General features: G+C 42.8%; 1 protein-coding gene across 3 annotated transcripts in view; it reads right to left on the bottom strand.

Moving 5' to 3' along the window:
• Positions 1-24,986, bottom strand: part of LOC132448435 (protein mono-ADP-ribosyltransferase PARP14-like) — a 51,026-nt gene that overhangs the window by 24,701 nt on the left and 1,339 nt on the right. The window contains exons 3-15 of one of the 3 annotated variants that reach the window (XM_060039743.1): positions 24,107-24,398; positions 23,759-23,983; positions 13,850-15,462; positions 13,509-13,736; positions 13,182-13,397; positions 12,963-13,035; positions 11,389-11,535; positions 10,334-10,396; positions 2,937-3,113; positions 2,479-2,682; positions 897-1,508; positions 621-766; positions 263-437 (exon numbers count right to left, since the gene is read on the bottom strand). In XM_060039743.1, coding sequence (XP_059895726.1) covers positions 263-437; positions 621-766; positions 897-1,508; positions 2,479-2,682; positions 2,937-3,113; positions 10,334-10,396; positions 11,389-11,535; positions 12,963-13,035; positions 13,182-13,397; positions 13,509-13,736; positions 13,850-15,462; positions 23,759-23,983; positions 24,107-24,398 — 4,171 coding nt within the window. The remainder of the gene's footprint in view (positions 1-262; positions 438-620; positions 767-896; positions 1,509-2,478; positions 2,683-2,936; positions 3,114-10,333; positions 10,397-11,388; positions 11,536-12,962; positions 13,036-13,181; positions 13,398-13,508; positions 13,737-13,849; positions 15,463-23,758; positions 23,984-24,106; positions 24,399-24,986) is intronic. The other 2 variants (XM_060039744.1, XM_060039745.1) reach the window with 2 other exon arrangements.

Raw genomic sequence — 24,986 nt, 5'->3', positions numbered from 1 at the left:
TAGGGGCAAGGCTATATGCTGTTCAAGCTTTCACTAGACTATTGATAGAAAGCAATCCATCAATCCATGTCACTTATATGTAACCTACCGGCTTAAATCACTTTTCATCTAAAATACGTTTTAAAATACGTCAAAGTGTGCTTTTCCTTTGACAGTGGGGAGTGTTAGCATAACTTCATATATAACATGTTGGCATACCTATTGTCTCAGAAACAAGAAGCTACTGTGGTGCTTGCAATAATATGGTCAAGTCTTATCTCACCGTTCTTTCCTGCATAACTCCTGTTGAAACCGTATTGGTTGATATCTTGGATAGAGGTTGAGCAGGCTCCATGGAAGAGGCGCTTCTCGTTGTTCTGGTGACCGTTTCTTGCTTCCATTTCAGCCTTTTTAAGCTGAAGGCTCTTCCACAAAACGGGATTCTGAACCCTTTCAATCTGATGGTTGAAAACACATTATATAATGTACGAAACTGTATTGTGTTGTATTGTATTTAAAAGCTTAATTGATTGTTCTCACTGGAAATTAATTCATTGACGGTAGGTAGGAGTTAAACATTAATAACTTGGAAAAGTCACGTCCCTTCAGGTAAACTCTTATCCTTGACCAATTCAATGTACCTTAATAACATTTTGTTGGACTGTGGCCTTGAAGAGTTGTAGTACTTCATTGTATTCCGGAGATTCGGGCAGGACGGTGAAACTTTGACATGAAATGCCGCTTGGCATTGTTTCCCAGTGCTTTGGCAAGTTTACAACATCTTGATCTGTAATGTTACAATCATACATTATTTTGGAGACGTATTCAATCTCAGATTCAAAATTATACATTTTTTATATCATTGCCCTAACTTCCATTTTACCAACCATTAATTATTCATAGTTAGAAAAACGTACCTTTCATCAAGTCATGGCGTCTGATATCTATGCTGTTGCCTTGGTTGTCGGTGGCAGTTACATTTTGCACATCAACCGTGTGCACTCGGCCCTGGATGTCTACATCTATATAAGGCTGCTTATTGTGGTGAGCTTGCTCAAGCAGGAATTTGGAGTTGTCGTCAAAGGTCTGAAATTGAAGCCCCTGAAGCTGGTACTGCCAGTCAACGGTTTCTAGAATCTTCTCGATCTCTTCTTTATCTCTGACTTTCTTCAACATCTCCTGTATTTCAGTGTTGGCTTTAAGCACGTTTTTTGTGAGCCCCTCTATGTTAATACATGCATCGTTAGATTCAATCTGCACACTAACGTTCATGGTATTCTGAATGTCCATAATGCGCTGGGTGTCTGCATCGGATAAACGGAGAATTGCTCTGTCTTTAATGGAGTTATTGGTATGCTCCTTGGATATCAGATCCTTGATCCATGTTTTCGCCTTGTTTACTTCAGCCTGTGAACTACCACATATGTGGAAGTGGGCCGGCTCAATTTGGCGATCTTTGGAGGGAAAGTCATTGTGTTTTCGTTGCTTGGCTTCACTTCCTCCACCTGTGAAAAATGCTGAGATGCTTCCTAAACCATCAATCATCAACCATCAAAAACAAAACACAACAGTTAAAATGCTTTTACTTGACAACTGTTTATGCACCAATCTCACCAAGTCACTTCCTTGATTATCCAGAATATAATTCTGATTCCGATTCATGACTAAATGTAGCTGTTGACAATGCAAATATTCCATTATTCTCTATAGAAAGTAAGACACTGATGTTTTATCAATAGCTTTCTCTAAAATAACACAAATCCACCTAGAAAACTCCTCCCAGACTAATTCTCATTTACTTTAGAACAAGGGTCAGCAATTAATTTAATGTCCTAAAGAAATGCATGGTTATCCAATGTGGATTGGTATTGCATATTTTATATTTTATATATTTGAATGTAGGCTATACTCATTTAACTGTATGTTCCCCCTCTTTCAGTTTAGTGGCTGTATATTTTGTTAATGAGCTATTCACAAATGCAAATAAACTACTACTCCATACAGAGGAGAGAGCTGAGGAGGGGTGCGCACATACGCCAGACCGGCACTGCAGGAAAATAACCTCTGCTAAGATCACGGAATCCAAGCGTTCTTAGGAAAGGAAGTTCATGGAACTTAAGCCATACACAGTGACGCAATTAGCTGTTTAATAAAGTATGCTACTGTTGCGGTGTGCAGGCAAGGTCCCTTGCCCGCACACCGCAACAGAGTAGAGAGCAAACAAAAGACTTTAACTGTTCTGGACCAGCTCTTACGGGAAAGGGAAGCATCATAGAACCAGATGAAGTTGGTAAAGTGATGACCCAACCTTTTCAGACACATTTCCAGAAAAAAAAAAATCATTGTAATCGGGTCAATACAGTAATAATAATTATTATAGTCAGTGACCACGTTCCCATGCTTTGGCATGGTGACACCCATTCAAGGAAATAACTATTACACGTGTGCCATTGGTTGCTGACCGCTGTTTCAAAGCATACAGATTATTAAGTTGCTTACCTTTCAATTTTCCAAGTAGCGAACTATTGGGCATGTCAGAGCCTGCTTTCTTCTCCATTCTACTGTGGAAGTCCTTCATCATGGCCTGTTGGAATATGATGATGCGGACCTCCTTCAGGCAACCCGAAGCACTCTGTGACACCATGTCCACCACTGCATCTAACATGGCATCGGCTACCTTCCCTGCCTGGGCATTACCCTGACCTTAAAAATGAGACACAATATTAGTTATTTAGGTCAGCATTTAAAAATGATTGGTGTTGGCATGGTCATTTAAAATCAATGAGGCAATAAAAAAAAGTAAGCAAAATTCCATGATGATGGAATAAAGCAAGAATGAGATAAAATATTATTAGAAGTAGTAATAATTACTGGTAGACTACTAATAATAGTGGAACATAATATTAAATAGTCATACATCTGGTCTCTAAGCATTAAATTGACACGCTCCATCTCACCTGTACCCAGAGCAGGAAAAGAGATAGAAGTGTATTGGTTTTGTTCAACCAATACAAGAGCAGCTTTCATCGTATCTTGGATATCCTGGGGGTTGCGACGTCCAGGCAAGTGGAGTATCTTTTTACACATCAGGTTTCCTGGCGTTGTCAATATCATTCCGGTGTTTGGCTGTCCACCTATTCATATAATATAATTTAAATTGTTACTATTAACTGTAAAGAAGAACAATCATCTGCAGTGATCATTGTGTTTTGACTGACATATTTCACCTCAAAACATTTCAAAAGTACTTTTATGGTGGTTCTATTTATTTTAACACATTTAACACAAAATGGGTTTCAAACTAAAATGAGTGTGTGTTTATAAATGTAACTTCTAGAATGAGGGTTATAGCGACAAAGATAGTGGGCGTGCTGTCTCTCCACTATTAAAAGAGCTCCAACACATCTTACTACTATAAAATAATAGCAGGCCTGTTGCACCAGTTACTGAAGTTACTCAAGCGCGCATGTGTACGAACATACACGGACACGCACACACATGCGCACACACACTACACGAACACACACAAGCACGCGCACACACACACACACACAAACACACACACACACACACACACACACACACACACACACACACACACACACACACACACACACACACACACACACACACACACACACACACACACACACACACACACACACACTAGTGAGGGATTCAATGATTCTTTTCCTTCATTCAGTTTGCGTCGGTCAGTTCGCCTGGAGGAGTCGTTCAGAATAGTTAGTTCATTTGTTCGTTCAGTCGAGTTTCCGGTAACGGTGAATCGAATCATGGAATGCACGGTTCTCAGCTGAGTCAGTCAGACTCAGCTCCTCCCTCGTTCTCATTCTCAAACGATCGTGGAAGTCGGTCATCAATCAACACAACATTACATCTTTAACCAAACGCAGCGGGATGGGGGGTGTAGTTGATTATTGGATGTTTAACATATCAACAAGATAATAGACTTGATTTAGCAATGATGGCGGGGGTCCCGGTTGGAGAACGAACCATGAAAGAACGAGACGGATTGACGAGACATTCAACAGCATGCATTTACCATTTCACTGATATTCATTGCTTTCCTGCGTAACTGCGTAAATTTGTAAAGTGGGAGGTCCCGGAACGCATAGGGGGGGTGGATCCGGCAACTTAATACAGGGTTAGAGGTAATGGAACAAAAAAAAATACACTGCCTGCTAGGGTTGTGCCGATGGACGATGTCATCGTCCGTCGTGATGACTGACTGACATCATGATGGAGGGCCACCATCGTGATGGTGGCCCCCCCCCCTGCCAGACACACACTAATCCTAGTCTCTTATATAGTTAATCTAAATACTTTGCAGGGATTGCTCTGTAAATTAAATTTAGAATATAACTGATGCATATGAATGCTATTTTAAACACGGCAGCCTAGAGACGTGACGTGTTAGTCTTCCGCGATCTGATCGCATTTCTTGAGCCGGATTACACAGTGCCATGTCGCCAAACTACAACTCTGCGGCTGGAGAGAATGTACAGCGAAGCAGCAGCCTCCCTCCGTGAGATCCTGTCCTTAGCGGAGAAAGTTGCCATCACCACCGATGCTTGGAAAGCGTTGATTACGGAGTCATGCGTGACAGTGACTTTTTTACCGACTGGGTTGTGCAGAGTGCGATCCTGGAGACCCACTCAATACCAGAGAGGCAGACCTGCGGGAAACTTGAAGTTTCGTTTCCAAATATTTATTTAAAAACGAATATATATCTATTCAATTGTTTTATACCTTAAACAAATTCCGTTGAGGAGAGGAGGCGCGCAGGATCAATATCCTATTTAAAAATAGTTAGTCGGCCAACGCTGACACATTTAGCTGATTTTAACTTGTGCGTGGCGGCGGTGCACACGCATGTGGTCATGCATGGTAACTGTTTTTTCCTCTCTGCTTGCTCCTCAGATGCGGCGAATTTCAAAAGTTTCGGGCGACAACATGAATAAACAACATGAAATTCTTGGGATTTGTTCTGTAAATTAAAATATGCATATTATTATTTCATTTAAAATATGTTTTTATTTTTTTTGAGAGGTACCGGATCTGCCCAAATATGTACCGGAACACAAGGAGGCCAAAATTAAGAGGTACCGGATCTTGTTCCAGCAGGATCCGGCTCAAATGAACCATTGCTGATATTGAATCATATTATCGTACGCTCGCTCATTAAAGGGGTAGTTCGGAATTTTGGACATAGGGCCTGATTCTCAATTTAGCCTTGGTGTTCTTTATCATTGGAGACGGTTTTCAACACATTTCATTCAGTCCTTCTAGTTGCAGAGTTTGCTCGTGCTAGGCTAGCGCACGGTACGGGCAATACTAGCCTGCTAATAAAACAGTCTTACCCACTCCATCCGAGGCAAATCAACTAATGTATAACGCCAGACGGTAAATGTCTGTGTTGATAGAATAATGTTAGAAATAAAACCAACCTTGCATTGCATTACATTGCAGCTAGGGTTGGATTTGGTGATTCGTTTCCGTGATTCAGTTCGCGTCATTCAGTTCGCCAAGAGGGGTCGTTCGCGAATTGTTCGTTCGTTCGTTTGTTCAGTCGAGTTTCCGGTAGCGTTGAATCGAATCATGGAATGCATGGTTCTCAGACTCAGCGCCTCTCTCTTTCTCATTCTCAAACGTCAACATTACAACTTTAACCAAACGCAGCGGGATGGTGGTGTAGTTGATTATTGGATGTTTAACATATCAGCAAGATAATAGACTTGATTTAGCAATGATGGTGGGGGTCCCGGGTGTTTTATGCCGCGTTTCCACTGCAGGGTGCGGTACGGTTCGGTTCGCCTCAGTCCGGGAGGGAGGGGGTGGTATAGCCCAGCTCAGTTCCGAGGTCGCGTTTCCACCGCCGACAGTACCCTTCATGGTAGGCCGGATGTCGATCGCCGGGGCAGCTACGTAAACAACGTAAACAACGTCTTCCTCCCCAAGAATGCAGAGGAACGTCTCCACCTCCTTGTTCGCCCAAGCAAGCGTTTTATGCGACATGTTCATTGTAAAGAATAATACCTCGAGGCTACTGTTTGTTTGTTTTTATCCCCACGTCGCCCGGAAGTGACGGTTCTGTCGACCAATCAACGGAGGGGTTGTGTAGCTCGAATTTTACGGTACCCTTTCAGGCGTCTCGTCTCGTTTTCAGTACCCCAACGGAGGAGTACTGAAAACGAGGGCAAAACTAGTATGGCTCAGTCCGGGTCACGCCCACTTTTGGCGGTGGAAACACAATCCATACCGCACCTTTGCGAACCGAACTGTACCGCACCCTGCAGTGGAAACGCGGCATTAGGCTCTCATAAACAGACCCCTGTGCAGCCCAAGACTAAATCCAATGCTGTCGCCTTGTTGTCCGTGCGAATCATTACGTGTTGATTCGTTAACATTGGGGCAAAGTGTTGGATCACTTTCAGCACAGTGAGGAGCTCCAATGCGTTTACATGCATGGTCACGGGGGGGCGGCCAAACGCCGCCCACTACGTGAAACTCGCATGTTCCTCCCCAGCCTGACAGAGAAGCATCCGTGAACACTGAGATGTGTGACGTTGCTCTGCCCAACGGCACTCCTCTCGTGAGGGTTCGGGGATCGCCCCAGTGGGTCAAATCGGGGTCTCTGCAGCCGCCGCAGCCCCAGCGGCACCAGCGCGTGAGCGGCTGACATCATGCCCAGCAGCCTCATGACAGAGAGGGCTGTCACAACGCTGCCCGGGGAACAGCGGTGGAGGAGAGACCACAGCGTCTCCATCCTCTGCTGTAAGAGCCGTCCTCTCATTACAGCTGAATCCAGCTCTACCCCCAAATACATCACACTCTGTGAGGGGAGGGGCAGCTTTTCTTCTAATTTATGGCGAAGCCTAAATTTGGCAGGTGAATTACCAGCTTTTTTGTCTGAATAGCTGCTTCATCCTTGGAGCGAGCCAGCAAAAGTAGTTCGTCCAAGTATAACAATACTCTTATTCCTGTTGCGTGCAGCGGCTGGAGAGCCGTCTCCACGCACTTGGAAAACGTTTGTGGGGTTAGAGAATAGCCGAATGGGAGACGGTTGTACTGGTAGTGTGACCCCTGGAATGAGAAACGCAGGAATTTCCTGTGTTTGGGGTCACTGTGACGTGGAAGTATGCGTCCTTCAAATCTATTGAGGTGAGCCCGGTTTCACACACTGTAACACTCGTCTGATTGTTAACATATGAAACGGCCTCTCCGTGATGCAATGAATTAAAAAATGAATTAAACTGTAATCAGACAACGCGGTTATATGCTATATAACCTAGGCCTAGAGTATATGTGGTATAAAGGCTGGGACGAATTTCTAATGATTAATATGTACACTTTATGTTGAAAGTATACCGTCGCGATTCCCATGGAAACGAATGGCGCGGTGACTAGTCTTCACAATGAGAGCTGGTTGGTTGTGAAAAATGATGTGTAAAGGCTGGGACGAATTTCAAAACATAAATATATTCAATGTATCCTTTAAATACGTCAATGCAACAGAGAGCCAATGTGAATAATAGATTACTAAGCCCATTTGTTTTTCCCCAAGAAACCGGTTGATATCTGTCTCTCATTGGCTAAAATTCAATGAGAGCGTCCTAGACTCAGTCCTAAAACAGAATGCGATTGGCTGGCTCTCGTGAGTAGTGACATCTCTCAGTCGGTCCCTCCTCACCACTCACACAGTGAGTGAACAAACTGTCAGCGAGTCAGCGACTAGTGGGTCTTGGAGGAGTCGAGTCTGAGAACGAACAAGACGAACGAGATGAACTAGACGAACGAGACGAACGAGAGAGAGTACCGGTAACCAGTTTAATTTGTTCGTCTTAAAGATCGTTCATTTGAACTGATTCGTTCGCGACCGAGCCAACTCTAGTCTCAGTAGCAGACTAGAGTTGTGCCTGGTAGTAGGCTACGGCAGCGGTGGACTGATACCTAGGTTAAATTCCGCTGCTGCTGAGAAAGTAGTCCCTCAAAACGTGATGACTCATGCGATGCAAGGTTTATTTTTATTTCTAACATTATTCTAACTCTAGTAATAATAATTTACAGAATTCGCAGAAGTGACTTCAGTCATTACTTCACTGCACAGGTCAAAAAATACTTGAACGATGGCAATGCTGTACTTGGCCATGTACACAAGTCCACCCTGTGAAGGTTTCATCTAAGGCACTGGTTCTCAAAGTGCGGCCCGTGGGCGAATAGCGGCCCGCAGAAACATTCCTGGCGGCCCGCAATGACATACGGGTGTAATTAAAAAAATAAAAAATAAAAATAATAATAATTATTATATCAATATTAATTTAAACAAATATAAAGAGAAAAGTCGTCTCTCTCTAGCTTTTAATTAAATCCTGTTACATTTGTTAGTTTTAATCCGACTTTACATTACTTTGAAAGGATGAACCTCAGTTTCGTGATTTAGACCTCACTTGAACTCACTCCCAGAAGTCCACGGAGCAATGTTTTTTTCACCACTGGGATGCTGACGGCGTTTCCGGCCAGATTTTTTTTCCATTGGCGGCCCTCAGTCAAAATTTGGGTTCCTAAATTCGCCCTCCGCTGTCAAAACTTTGAGAACCCCTGATCTAATGCTACGGCCACACCAAACGCGTTACTCACGTTGGATAACGCGTGTAACGTGCCTAACTTGACGCTTGATCATTGTGTGTCACAAAAATGGTTCAACGCGCCTAACGCGCCTGTGGCTGCGCTGGATTTAGGAGTCCGAGGTAGGAAACCCAAACGCCGCCGTGTTTGGGTGCATGATAGATCTTAGATCTGGTTAGATTAAATAATCTCGGATATAAATAACAATAATCGGGTTAAATAACTTCACATGGTATGTCTGGTGTGTTTCCAGCATTCGTAGTGTTGATCAGCAGAGATATAGTCCGCCAAGACGTTGAGGTTGCTTAGCAACCAGAGACGCTGTCCATGCAAGTGAATGGAGCGTTCCTTCTTCGTCATAACTATCAAACCAAACATCCTTCAGATTCACCGAGCGAACATTATGAAAGTAAAATGCACATTTCTCGCTAAAAATGTTTACATAAACGCATTTAATGGCGTAACTATGTTACTATTTCCACCCAGAATAAAGAAATATGTCGGCCGTATGCTTCTGTGCAAGCATCACTACTCTCTGCCAGTGACGTCGGGTCAAACTCCACGCTGATTGGCTATCGCGGCTAAGCATCACGCGTTGGAGCGTTGAAAGTTCAATTTTTTGAACTCCGGGTGCGTTACTGCGTTTACGTGCGTAATTACGTGCGTCTGCCGCGTCTAACGCCCCTAACGCAACGCTTCAACGCGTGTAACGCGTCTACGCGCCTATACCAATGGTTCCCTATGCAAAAATGCTGATTTTCGACGCCCCAAACGCAAGTAACGCGGTTGGTGTGGCCGTACCTTAAGGCCTTAAAATGTCGGCAAGAAGTGTAAATAGTACAAATACACATTTGTATGTCAGTAGATCAACTGTTTGTACTGTATATTTGTATTGATACTATAATATTTAGCCACTGGCGTCATTAGGCCTGGCTGTCCTAGACTACAGCCACTAATGAGATCTAATTAACACTACTTGCCACGTGCACATTATGTGTGATTGTGAGAGAGAGAGAGAGAGAGAGAGAGAGAGAGAGAGAGAGAACTTAAACCTACCCTGTCATTGTGCTAGATGGCAGGAACTGTATCGGTATATATTTTTTTGTCAGTGTGTCAATGAAAGAACATTTTATATTCCAATAAACAAATGTAAATGTTTTTCTCTAGTCTGGTATTGTAGCATGTCAATACATGTATTCAGAATTCAGGATTATCACTGCCTATAACATAGCACATAGCATGAACAGTGGTTTGTACACACAGGATCGATCCTGTTTACACACAGGATCAAAACACAGTTCCTAGGCACTTACCTGGTTTGGTAATCTACCTATGGTAGCCGCTAAACACTCGTTTGGGGTCAGCTGCCCAATGTCATAGGAGGTGAGTTGAACAAAAATCGTTGCTGATTTATATCTTGACATATTCAATGTCATAATTCAACTGGGGTCTTTACAAACTGGCAAAATCCTTTTAAATCTCCTAAAAAACACCCCTGTTATTAGCAATAACAGTATATATTTCTAAACTTTGTTTCAGTAGTCTAAAGTTATGGAAATATTGGGAAACGTAGTTGAAACACATTGATCCTGTATCTGATCTGCGATAACTGTTATGCCCCAGCTCTCTGATTTTGTGGCAAAATTAAAAAAATAAACTATAAAAAATATATTCAAAGGCTTGGCCTGTGAAATTGAATGGTCCTTACCTAGATTTTTGCATTCATTTTCTACAGTTGGACCAGCTGCGTGCAGAATTGCCTTGGACACTCCTGGGTTATGAGAAAGACAAAAGACATTAATAGATACTAATCTCCATCCATTTTTATGTCCGTATAACTATAAGTTGTACCTGAGTAAGAGTTAACCATTGAAATAAGTAGGGATGGGTCAGAATATTTGATTATTCGATTATTCGTTCCCGAGGGTCAAAGTCGATTTTTAACATTTGGACCGAACATTTTTTCCCATTCAAATAAACAAGTATTAACGAACGGAACAAATGTTGGACAGGTGTCCAAGGGCATTATCCCGCTTATACCATGGTCACTTGCCATAGAAAATAAATTAAGACCATTCATTTATAGGGGGATCATTTGTTTATCAACACGGCGGATGCGCACGCAGAATGATCACAAAAAGAAAATTTGTTGCCATAGTTTGCCAGTTATCTCTGTGTGGTTAATTTGCAGTTGCAGTGTTAATTAGCGATGTTGTCAGCTTACTGTTACATTAAACTGTAATTCGAAAACGTGGTTATATGCTAAGGACCCTAGAGTATCTATGGTATAAAGGCTGGGATGAATTTCAAATTATAAATATGTACACTTTATGTTGAAAGTATAGACCGTCGCGATTCCCATTGAAACGAATGACGCAGTGATTATTCTTCAAACGAGAGCTGGTAAATTGTGAAAATTTAATTAAACTGTAATCAGACAACGCGGTTATATGCTATAGCATATAACCGCGTTTTCGGATTACAGTTTAATGCATTTTCTACAATTTACCAGCTCTCGTTTTGATGGCTAAACAGACAATTTGAATGGAACTACTAAGCAGGTAGTTGTTTTTTCCGTTTAAGATACTGTAATTTCTTGCCGACGATCCATGGCTGCCTTTGTGAATGTCGGCACACATCGAATAATCGATTATTCATTCATAACACCCACCAATTATTCGACAATGAAAATTTTGAGTTATTCACATCCCTAGTAATAAGATATATTATTTTACCCAAGCATGTCTCCTGAACTAGTATTACCTGACTTGAGGCTGAATGATTCGTTGGAAGAATTGACGATGACATCAGTGGTCTCCTTAGTGATGTCCCCCAACACAACCTGTACTCTCACATGTCCGATTGTAATCTCATGCAGCCCCGAAGCTGAGGTGACTTTGGAGAAGAGACCTTGTGACACAAAACAATCACCATGAACAAGATAAACAATCTTGCAGGATAAAATGCACATGCAGAAAATACACCTTGATCTCACAATTAGACATAGTGGGCCCTATCTTGCATCCGGTGCAATTTACTTTCTTACTGGCGCATGTGTCGTTGCTAGTTTGCAACTACCGACGCCACGCGTCTGCAAATTAGGGAATGATCTTGCACCCCAAGGGGCGGTTCGGCGAAAGGAAGAGGCATGTTCTGGCGCAAACGTTCGTTGCTAGTTTGCAACTACCGACGGGTAAATTAGGGAATGATCTTGCGCCCCAAGGGGCGGTTCGGCGAAAGGAGGAGGCATGTTCTGGCGCAAACGTTCCCGGCGCATGCATAATGTTGCTTGTGCACCTCGCGCATACACTTTGCTTCTCTCATCTACTAAGCCACACATTCTTAGTAAATTATTTGGGAAAGAACAGCTGATACCGCGGCAATAAGTTGTACTTTTAAATCAATGTTTCTGCAAACACCGTACAGCAAACACATATTTTCTTGACACAGACATCGTGTACATGCCCATAACTTTTAGGATTGATGAGGATTGATGATTTGATCGTGAAAAAAACATTGTTTTACCGTGAGTGAGTGTTAAAAAGAATGAATGAATGCGGGCGCGCGTGTGTGCATGTGTAAAATAATTAATGAATGCGGGCGCGCGTGTGTGCGTCCATCTGTTTAAACACACGCAAACTAAACACGTAACGCATAATACAGTCCATGGCAACGTATATTAACGGGGGGACACATGCATATTAGGAACAAAAGTCGATAATGCATACAATACTGATAAGGAACGATGTTTATATTGTATTGTGTATATCATTAAATAGATCCACAGTTACCGCATATCATATGTGTTAACTTTTCTTTGCCGAAATTTATTTTAGGTCTCAGTATTTCTGAAGTTGTGGAAGAAAACCTTATTCCATGTGTGAATTAGGCCATATTATTTGACCATAAACTGAGCCATTTGAAGTTTGAAATTCATGTGCATCTGTCTCATCGGAGACTGCAGAGGCGCTGCCAAATATCAATTTGTCCGATTCAAATGCGCCCATGGCTCTTAAAGGGGATGGGAGCTGGCATTCCCATTGGTTCATTGCACGATACGCCCAAACCACACCTACGGGTAATTAGGCTACTTCAGACCAACCCTTTTTAGATTTGCGCCGGGGGCAAGAGTCATTTTTGCGCCAATAAAATAGTAACAGCGTCATAGAACCGCCCCCAAGGCAACTTGCGCTTGGCGCTTCTTACTTGCGTTTCAGACTATTAAAATAGGGCCCAGTGAGTCTTAAGATGAGCAGATGAGCTGTTCAAAGTAATTAACTAAACGAGAGACGTGAATTGAATCTTGGTATTATTTTAACAATACAAAATGACATTACTTGACTTGGACTGGGTAGGGGCTGGAACCTTTGTGGTTTTTGGGAGCTGTTTGTTTAATGCATCAGTGAAAACCTGCATGTTAACAAAAAAGGATCGGCCATCAATGACTCATCATGACAATCCAAAAGCAAATCAACTCAAGAATATATTGCATAGCATAGGCTTACAACTATTTTTTAAATCCGGATTCACATGTTTCAATGTAAATATTTTTGTACCTGGATGGTCTCTTGGTCTTTCGGATAGAGAACAATGTTCACCGTCTTCAAGCACCGTGACTCTTTGTTAAACTTTGAGACTGCCTCCATCATTACAGATGCTGCAAGGTCTTTGGGGAAGCCGAGGTTTCCAGTGCCAATGGCAGGGAAGGATATGGAGGTAAGACCTTGGTCCTCTGCCCTGTTCAAGCAGTCTTCAACAATCCCTCCAATTATCTGTAGGATATACCACACATGCATTTTCACTTCACAATCGATTCTCCAAAAGAAAGTGGGGTTCGCACTACAAAATCTGTACATATAAATAACCACTGTTCAATGAGTTACCTTAACAGCCTTGCCCTGCTTGTCCCAGGCAGGGACTACAGCATGAAAAACCCAGTTGCTTTTCAGTTTGCAACCATCCGTAATGATAACATCCCCAAAGTCTCCTGTTTTCCTCTGTTCATAGACCAAATCCTGAAGTTTTGGTCCAGCTGCACCGAGAATAGCTCTGGAAACGGCTCCCTTTTCCAGATCAAGGTGTTCTCCCACAACATTCACAATCGCCTGGGTCTGAAAATAGGAAAACAGAATGCTCTCTATTCAAGGTTTCCTAGTATTTTTATTTAATTGTCTCAATTGTACATATATAAACACTTTAATTAATATATAAAATAAATAATTACCTTAGCATCTTCAATATTCCCCAATTGTATGCTCAATCCTACATTGGTCGCCCGTGGTTTGGCAAAGTTTTTATTTTGTTTGTCAGGAACACTGTCAAACAGGTCATTTTGTCCACTAGCCGACTCCTCCACCAACTGGACAAAGCAACCGGTTTCCTTCTTTAATGTAGAAACATACATGTCTTTTTTTTCTTGAAAGTATTCCTTTGCCCCAGGCTGGGGGAGTAGATATTCCTCAAAGCAAACTTTAGAGATCGTGGAAACTAGGATGCTTTTACAATTCATGACATATTCTCTAGGACCTCTGAAGGTAACAGCCTCCTTCTCAAACGAAATATCCACTTTGTCCATGAATTTTTCTGACCAGGTATTGTCTTGAGTTGTAATAAATGTGACAATAGTGTCAGACTTGACCCTATGAGTTTCATTAACTTGGGCAAACTTGTGGAGGTGCTCTTCAATTTCTTTGAAAGCTGGTAGTACACTATCCTTGTAGCCAACTACTGTTATTCTCTCAAATTGATGATCAGTAGATGCCGTTATAACAATCTTCTTTGAGGTTGTATTGTTGCCTTCTTCCAAACATTTCACTAGTTTTTGCCACTCCGGATTCTTCAAGACATAACTATCATGAGTATCAATGTACTTAGAGATCAGCACTTGCTTCAGTTGATCTTCAGCATTTCTCAGAATGTTGTCTGAAACAGCAATGATGCTCAGGCTTGTAGCATCCTTCTCAACTGCTGCACGAATTCCATTAGATGTGAAGAAATTTTTTGTCAGCTCTTCCTCATCCTTATCCTTCAAAAACAGGGAAAGAGTGTTGTCCAACTCGAGTTTCTTCCGTTTTACTGCAATCACTCTGTTAAAAACCATAGTAGCTGCTGTGTTAACCTCCTGTTGAAAACCATTTAAGATAATTTTATCTTGAAATGATATTTCCAGTTCTGGGTAAAAACCTTTCAATTGCTCAGCTAGGCCATCTTGACAGAGTAAGTGAAACATTACTTTGGATATCTCAATTTCCTGTGTAATACTTGAATTCTCCCTCAGCACCCTTTTCTCAATCCTGGTCAAGAGGTCATTCAACGTGGGCTCTAGTCTGGTCACATCGTCCACAAGGCCGACCACTGACAATGTACCTTCAGCTTTCTCAGGGATGACTTCCATGGTCTTGTCTAAAACAATCTCTCTGATCTGCAATTCACACTCTTCCCATGTTGATGGTGGAGGCTGAAGCTTCAGAGTTTTGAACCTGGACAAGACCTGTGTGAAGGCCTGCTCCACTGATTGTTTCCACTGTTTGATGTCTTTGGCTTTAACATCTTTCTGCTCGAGCAGTGCTGGAAGAGGGCTGAAACTCACAGATGAGGGTAGGAGGTCTACCTTACAGAAGAGTGCTGACAAGTGACCGCAAACCATCTCTGCTGCTTCCTGCTTCTGGTGGAGGTACTTCAAGAGCGGGGAATGTATGCTTTGAGTGAAGGCAGCGGGTAGTTTCGGTGTGGGTCGGTCTTTGCCATAAAGAGCCGTTCCCAAGGAGTCGTAAAATGGAAAAACTTTGACACATTTCTTCCCGATGCAATGTTCCTTCTTGATTATCCCTTGAACAGCTAGTGAGGTAAAGACATTATTTTAACTTCACATACACTTGATGATATGAAATAAAGATTCAACTGATTCAACAAAATATATAATTAAATAGACTACCATTATAAAATATGAGTATAGTATCTGCCACTATATATGTAAATATATTTATCTATAAATAGATATTTATATTTATATATATATATAAATATATATATATATGTATGTATTAGGGATGTAACGATATAAGAATACTGAACTTAGATACAATACCATTTAATTTACAGGATTTTAGATACCAATTTCAATACGCTGTTTGATTTTTGCACTTAGATGTCACTTTAAAATGAAACAATAATTTAAACAAAAAATGTTTCCCATCCACTAGTGATAAAATTACTGAAATGCTTTTTATCTGAACCTTTGTTTGAATATGTTTAAAGTTTTCAAATTTCACATTTATATTTGACAAGATGTTGTTAAATTAGAGGAAGTCATGGACCATCCAGCAGTTCGTTGGGTCTCAGCAGGAGGTATATCTGTGTGTCGTCAGCATAGCAGTGAAAAGAAACGGGATAATTTGGCAGAGTGGGAGCATCCTCATCCTCATCCTCATCGTCATCCGCTTATCCGGGGTCGGGTCGCGGGGGGAGCAGCTCAAGCAGGGGGCCCCAGACTTCCCTTTCCCAGGCCACATTGACCAGCTCTGACGGGGGGATCCCGAGGCGTTCCCAGGCCAGTGTTGAGATATAATCTCTCCACCTAGTCCTGGGTCTTCCCCGAGGTCTCCTCCCCACTGGACGTGCCTGAAACACCTCCCAAGGAAGGCGCCCAGTGGGCATCCTTACCAGATGCCCGAACCACCTCAGCTGACTCCTTTCTAAGTAAAGGAGCAGCGGCTCTAATCCGAGTTCCTCACGGATGGCTGAGCTTCTCACCCTATCCCTAAGGGAGACGCCAGCCACCCTTCTGAGAAAACTCATCTCGGCCGCTTGTACCCGCAATCTCGTCCTTTCGGTCATCACCCAGCCCTCATGACCATAGGTGAGGATAGGAACGAAGATCGACCGGTAGATCGAGAGCTTTGCCTTGCGGCTCAGCTCTCTTTTCGTTACAACGGTGCGGTAAAGCGAACGCAATACCGCCACCGCTGCTCCGATTCTCCGGCCAATCTCACGCTCCATAGTACCCTCACTCGCGAACAAGACCCCGAGGTACTTGAACTCCTTCACTTGGGCTAAGGACTCATTTCCTACCCGGAGTAAGCAATCCACCGGTTTCCTGCTAAGAGTCATGGCCTCAGATTTAGCGGTGCTGATCCTCATCCCAGCCGATTCACACTCGGCCGCCAGCCGATCCAGTGAGTGCTGAAGGTCACAGGCCGATGATCCAATGAGGACCACATCATCTGCAAAAAGCAGTGACGAGATCCTCAGACCACCGAGCTGCAACCCCTCCCCACCACGACTACGCCTCGATATCCTGTCCATGTATATCACAAACAGGATTGGTGACAAGGCGCAGCCCTGGCGGAGACCAGCACCCACTGAGAACGAAACTGACTGGCTGCCGAGAACACGAACACAGCTCTCGCTTTGGGAGTACAAAGATTGGATGGCCCTGAGGATAGACCCCCTTACCCCATACTCCCGCAGCACCTCCCACAGTTTCTCCCGGGGGACCCGGTCATACGCCTTCTCCAGATCCACAAAACACATGTAGACCGGATGGGCATACTCCCAGGCCCCCTCCAGGATCCTTGCGAGAGTGAAGAGCTGGTCCGTAGTTCCACGTCCGGGGCGAAAACCGCATTGTTCCTCTTCAATCTGAGGTTCGACGATCGGCCGAACCCTCCTTTCCAGCACCTTGGAGTAGACTTTACCAGGGAGGCTGAGAAGTGTGATACCCCGGTAATTGGCACACACTCTCTGGTCCCCCTTTTTGAACAGGGGAACCACCACCCCGGTTTGCCACTCCTTTGGCACTGTACCCGACTCCCACGCGATGTTGAATAGGCGTGTCAACCATGACAGCCCCTCAACACCCAGAGCCTTTAGCATTTCTGGCTGGATCTCATCAATCCCTGGGGCTTTGCCACTGCGGAGATGTTTGACTACCTCAGTGACCTCCACCAGGGAAATTGACGACGAAACACCATCAACCTCGAGCTCTGCCTCCAACATAGAGGGCGTGTTATTCGGATTCAGGAGTTCCTCAAAGTGTTCCTTCCAACGTCCGACGACCTCCTCAGTTGAGGTCAACAGAGTCCCATCCTTACTGTACACAGCTTGGATGGTTCCCCGTTTCCCCCTCCTGAGGTGCCGGATAGTCTTCCAGAAACACTTTGGTGCCGACCGAAAGTCCTTCTCCATGGCCTCTCCGAACTTCTCCCACACCCGCTGCTTAGCCTCCGACACGGCAGCCGCTGCAACCCTTCGAGCCTGTCGGTACCCTGCAACCGAGTCAGGAGTCCTCCAGGATATCATATCCCGGAAGGCCTCCTTCTTCAGTCGGACGGCTTCCCTGACCACCGTAGTCCACCACGGTGTCCGAGGGTTACCGCCCCTTGAGGAGCCTAAGACCCTGAGGCCACAGCTAGCCACCGCAGCTTCAGCAATGGAGGCTTTGAACACCGCCCACTCCGGCTCAATGCCCCCAACCTCCACAGGAATGCCAGAAAAGCTCCGCCGGAGGTGTGAGTTGAAGATACCTAGGACGGGGGCCTCCTCCAGACGTTCCCAGTTCACCCGCACTACTCGTTTGGGCTTACCAGGTCTATCCGGAAATTTCCCCCATTCCCTGATCCAACTCACAACCAGATGGTGGTCGGTTGACAGTTCCGCCCCTCTCTTTACCCGAGTGTCCAAAACATGCGGCCTCAGATCAGATGACACGATCACGAAATCGATCATCGATCTTCGGCCTAGGGTACTCTGGTACCAGGTACACTTATGAGCACCCTTATGTTCGAACATGGTGTTTGTTATGGATAATCCATGACTAGCACAGAAGTCCAATAACAAACGACCGCTCGGGTTTAGATCAGGGAGGCCGTTCCTCCCCACCACGCCTCTCCAGGTGTCTCCATCGTTGCCCACGTGGGCGTTGAAGTCTCCCAGCAGAACTACGGAGTCCCCTACTGGAGCCCCATACAGGACTCCATTCAGGGTCTCCAAGAAGGCCGAGTACTCTGCTGTTTGGTGCATACGCACAAACAACAGTCAGAGTTTTCCCCCCTACAACCCTTAGGCGCAGGGAGGCGACCCTCTCGTCTACCGGGGTAAACTCCAACACCGCGGCGCTCAGCCGGGGATTTATGAGTATCCCCACACCCGCCCGGCGCCTCACGCCCTTGGCAACTCCGGAGAAGAATAGAGTCCAACCCTTATCCAGGAGTACGGTACCAGAGCTGAGAATGTGCGTGAGACTGAGACTGTGAGTGGGAGCATATGTATTGAAAATAAAATAGGACCTAAAATGGAACCCTGCGGCACACCATAGGCTATTTGGGTTGTAGAGGAAGAGTGGTTGCCGATGGTGACTGCACAGGTTGTTAAAAGATAAGAATTAACAAACTAAGTGCAGTGTCCCTGATACCAACAAAAGATTCAAGATAATTCATTAAAATTGTGTGATCTAGTGTCGAAAGCGGCAGTTAGGTCTAAAATAATTAAAATTGCACTCTCTCCCCTGTAAGTAGTTAAAAGCAGGTCATTGGAGGAGGGCAGTTTCAGTGCTGTGCATAACTCTAAAGCTGGACTGAAAAGTTATTTTTCCATATTTTCCAAGTTATTTTGTGCCATGAAAGATAGAAATTGGGAGGAAACAACCTTTTCTATAACTTTTGATAAAAATGGACATTTAGAAATAGTTCTAAAATAATTAAGATCAGAGGGGTCTAGGTTGGGTTTCTTTAAAAGAGGTTGGACTGCAGAATGCTTAAAAGCAGATGGAAAAACACCATGGATTAAAGAACTATTAAAAATAGATAAAAGGCAGGGTTCGACTGTGTTTGAAACCTCTTTAAGAAACTTGGTGGGAATAAAATCAAGGCTGCACGTGGTTGGTTTAATGTATGTTAAAATGTCGGATTAAAAGGACTGTGAAACTGGTTGAAAATTGGTAAAGTATATACAAATGTCTCTACTGGTGGATAAAATGCTATCTGGAGGGGTGATCTGATGCCTAATAAAATCAACTTTGTGTTTAAAAAACTGTAAAAACTCTTCACAGTTCTCTTGTATAGCATCATTAAAATAAGTGGGAGACTGAATCTATGAGGGTGACTGAATCTAAAACTTTAAATAAAACTCTGGGGTTCTTTGGATACCAGCTCCTCTGTGTTAAAAGCAGTAAAAGAAGAAGAGTTAAAAAGTTCAGAAAACTTGAAGGCAGTTAAAGGGTTAAAAACTCAGTGGCAGACAGCTGTTTCCTGATCTGTTGAACACGTTGAATAAAATTGCTTTGTGATCCGACACACAGATATCCATACATTTGAAATTATTTGGGCTGAGACAACTGAATAAAACCAAATCTAGTGTATGACCTTTAGACTGAGTGGGTTCATTCACGGCTTGGGTGAGATTAAAAGAATCCCTGAAACCAAAAAGATTTTGGATACAAATTCCAATACTATGGCTGGTATTTGCATTTACATGTCAGATTAGATTAAAACAATAATGTTAACAAAAAATCTATCTCATTCACTAGTGATACACTTGCTGAAATGGGTTTCATCTGAACCTTTGTTTGAATATGTTTTCAATTTTTTCAAATTTCACATTTATATATGACAATGAAAGGTGCAGTGCATAGGATATAGTATCCTCTGACCTCCCCTTGACGCCCTGAAGCTACGCTAACCTCCCACTAGTATCTGAGTGGCTGTTCAGGAGCGCAAATATCCAACTTCCAGAGTGACTAGGAGAGTTTGAATCATTTAAACTTTATGCAAATAATTTGGAACTGATTGTTGGACGTTACAACCTGGATTGTAATTTCTGCAGTGCGGATTTCTATTGAACATAGAGGAGAAGCTATCCGTCCACGTCTCCCGTTTCCTAGAGCTATAATCAGTCTGCTTTTCTACCAGAACCCAAACGCAAACACAACGTGATCTTTGTTTTCGTTTGTTGGATTGGGTATGGAGAGAGAAGAACCAGGGCCCCGTTTCCCGATAACGATGGATCCACGCTCGTACGATCATTCTCACGATGAATCTTGCGATCCATCGTAAATTTCTCTGGAGCGTTTCCCGGATCTCCTCTTAACAGGAACGTGCGTTCACTGCACTCACAAAATCAAAAATCGCTTGTGTGACAACCACATTTATCTTAATGTGCTGATTTCTGAAACGTTCTTTGCGCAGCAAAGATCTGACTTTATCTGATTCCGCATAAGGTTTCATTGATTGGCGCACACTCTCTAGTCTAGAATATTTGTAGAGATTAAAAATGCAACATTCCATAACTCAAACGCAGAGGCTAGGCATTGACACGGCTATTGCTGACCCGATTAGGAGAGCTTGGTCTGGATCCTGCCCATATTGTTGGGCAGGATGAAGTAGGCTATAGGTCTTTTTTACACTGCCAAGCTGATTCGGTCGCATGCTTGGTACGCCCGGCGATTTCACCTTCTTATCTCAAGTTTCTTATCTCAAGAGGTCTCTGACCTCTTTAGAATAATTTGTATTATTGCATACTCCCGAATGTTTTAATTTTTTTTTGGAATGAAGACACCCGCATGCAATAATGAGTTCACGTCTGAGTGTAGAATACAAACGCGATTAACTTTGGTCAGGGATGTTCGTTACTGTCTAACACAGTCAAATAAATAGTGAACTTCATCACAGCCTCACCGAAGCGCCTACAGTGCTTAATTCAAACTATCGCAACAAAAAACGCCTGCAGAAATTCTCTGGTCTCAGCGTGATGCATGTCTACAGTAGCCTATGTCTTCTGTCATTGATCAATATGAGGACATTTTAACCACGATGGTTGCATTAAAATCAGAGGGAGACAGGAAGTGCAGCTCGAAAGCGACCTCCCACACAAGAGCAATGGAATCATTTGATTTTATTATATGCCTTGTGACGTGGCGTTTGATCTGTACATTTCGGCTGCGCATGTATTTTTGGAATTTTAAATTGCTGCAATTAATTATGTTATTTTTTACTTCTAACATCTTTGCTGTTTAAATCTAACAGTAGTCTATGAGTAATACATCAGCGGTACCCACTGTTTTTGGTTGCGAAATTGCGCCAGCTGGGCAACCCGTGGTATTGGATGTTTTTTAATAAAACGCGTCCAATACACAGAATTTCCGCTGGTGACGCCACTGAGGCTATAGTAGGCTAACGATGCTCTTAGCATCCTACGAGTACCCCTGGAGTCCTCGTTAGCTATGAGCGTTTTCACGATGTTTGTTACCAACGATGCTTACGGGAAACGGTGTGAAAACTGTACGATGCTCGTACAACGCACTTCAAGATCCACTTAGGCTAATGATGCTTTCGGGAAACGGGGCCCAGGTCAAATCCCTTGTGTTTGGGAGCTACTGTGCCCACTACATGAATCTGATCAGATTATAAAAAAAGATTAAACTCTGATTACAAATATGTTGCCGTGTACACAATCTAGACACAAGTCATTGGTTTGGAAATACAATTAGCTAGCTTAATAATAAAGCTTTTTTTATTATTTAAAATAAAAATTAAACATTTGATGTTTTCTGGGTTGCCAAGATCTCCCCAACAAACGTGATATTGCGCACAACCGAACATGTTGTCTGCAGTGCTGCTTTTATATACCAGCGCCATATTCATCTTCAGGGTGTCACCTAATCTTTTGGTCCAAAAGATTAGGTTACATTTGCATAGTGTCGCTATACAGCTCAACATGTTGGATATACTCAAAGTAGTTTAATTACAGGACGGTCACTGATTCATCAACCACTATTTTGGCTTTGTATTTGTCTATGCAGAATCCTTATGTTCCCAGACTTCAATGGTGCTGGGGGATCTAACAACTCCTTGCTTACTCTGCTCGCAAATCTCTAGCTTTATGCTCTCTACTGACCAGAGATGCACATTAACCCACGTGTTTGATAGTCGTCAATGTTACTTGCTGTGTAGCATTGAAAAGTCCCGCACCTTTAAACTATGACTATAACCTATGACTCCAATCCGTCCTGAACGGTGCATATTTGTTCTCCGAACCTACTTCATTGTGAACTGCTTTTCGACGTGAATCGTTAAAGCCCTAGTATACATGCATCTATGAATGTATTGTATGTATTTGTGTATGTATTAGGGGTGTAACGGTACATGTATTTGTATTGAACCGTTTCGGTACGGGGTGCTCGGTTCGGTACGGAGGCGTACCGAACGAGTTTCCATACGGACATATTAAGTAGAGGACCGCATGTGTGGAACATGCTGCGGCCGCACACGCACAGTTGCTCACACTGTAACCGTGTTCGAAACCGTTCCCTATTCACTCACTCACTATTCCCTATATAGTGTTCATGATTTAGTGCACTATTTAGGAAACGAACAAACGAAAATTCGGACACTACGCTGAACATTTCTAAACGTCATTTGCGTCAGTAAATGCGCCGGGTATTTCTGTGACGCAGACAGATGCAACCACATCATGTAAACAAACTGGGCACTCACGAGGAAAGCTGGATAATTAACATTCATTTTGAATGTTAAATATTCTATGTTAAATCCCAAATAAATTGTTGACATTTCTAAACGAAAGCCGGAATCTCCATCATTAAATGTATTCGTTTTCGCAGTTATTCAGCTTCTTCTTCTCCTCCGAAAAACATGACCGCATTGCATTGTGGTACACGGGAGTAACATGTAGGGTACAATGTATGTACACTCATATTTTGGGTGTTATTATCCTGCAAATAATGTGGATAAGCTGATTCTTCTGGCAAAAAACATAAAGATTGAGTGAAAGTCATCAGGGCTAAAGATTGGGGGGGGTGGGGAATCTTTATATTTTTTAGCAGAATTCTAGCTTTGTATTGTCTAATGTTCCTATTGTAAAAGCACAAAAGTGTGTTATGAACAACTTCAAGCACATGTTATGAAACACATTTATATTTAGCATTTTGATTTCTTACTGTACCGAAAATGAACCGAACCGTGACCTCAAAACCGAGGTACATACCGAACCGAGTTTTTTGTGTACCGTTACACCCCTATGTATGCATACATTTTATGCCTTAACCCATTTATGTATTTTAAATTAATTAATTTAATTAAATTAAATTCCATCAACTACCTTTTAGTACTAAAATAAATACCTGTAGCCATTTTGAATAAGATCACAGCAGACTGTTCCTCTTCATCTGGGGTGACCTGTTCAACCTCCCAACCTTCATTCTCAAAGTACAGCAGGAGGACGTCTTCCTTGATGTTTGACACATCCTCAACTCTGACTTGGGATGTGACTTCCAGAGCTCTGACAGCTAATTTCTTCTTCAAGAAGGTCCTGTTTGTCTGGCAGCATGTAATGAACTCATTATTCTCTGTTGGAGAAGAATAGAGAACAGAGAGTAGACCTGCACATTAGCTCATGATAATGTAAGCAAATATCATAACAAGAATTATTTAAGTAATGTGTTTTTTATATCATACAGAGTAAAGCAAACCTTTTGCACTTGAGAAAGTAACCACAATGGAGCATGCGTCGGAGAGCATCTCCAAACTGAATTCAGGTTGGGTGGTCATCGGTGACTTGAAGTTCTTGCAGATGTTGAGCACCAACATCTCCATGAACTCCTTGCTCATGCCCTGGGGAACGTTCTCTAAGACAGCGGAGGTGGAACCCAATGCTGGCTCTTCTGTCTTTTCTTCCCTGCTCACCGCCTCAACCTGGGTCTCCTCCTCCGCTGCACGTCCATCCGGGTTGCTTTGTTCTTTGTTGGAAGTGGTTGTCAACTGCTATGGAGTATAGTAAGACTTAAAAGACTTATCGTATATAAACACAAATACGATTATCTTTCCTAAGGTAATGGTGCTTTGTATCATGTTTTTGTTTTGGAACTGCTAATGTGATAAACAATATTTATTTGGTGACATTTGCATCAAAACATCTATATTCCGATGAGATTTCATAAGCTCAAGAAAATGACCATAACAGTTCAAAACTAGAATTGAGGGTTGAATGGTCCTCATTTCAAACATTAAATATTTTGTATTCATTATTCCACCCAATAAACAAAACGTTAGTTTATACTTAAGTATATTTAAGTAGGCCTACATGTTGTAATGTTGCAATGTCGTACCAGTTCCTTAAATGCAAGGTTGATTTTCCCAATGCACAATGAACACTATGTATACTATATATATATATACACAGTATATCAATAAAACACTACACTCGAAGACAAAAAAAGAGAAGAAAAAAGGGGTTGCTTAAACATCACCCATTTACTTAGAATAGGATAACCCCTAGTGGTCGTTCAACGTTAAACTTATTTTTATTATTGACTATAATAACCTAAAATCCAGGAAATATCAACAGTCAAA

This window comes from Gadus macrocephalus, chromosome 20, assembly GCF_031168955.1.
Source record: "Gadus macrocephalus chromosome 20, ASM3116895v1".
Lineage (NCBI taxonomy): Eukaryota > Metazoa > Chordata > Actinopteri > Gadiformes > Gadidae > Gadus > Gadus macrocephalus.
Note: the sequence above shows the minus strand (reverse complement) of the source record. Positions and strands in the feature narration are given on the sequence as shown.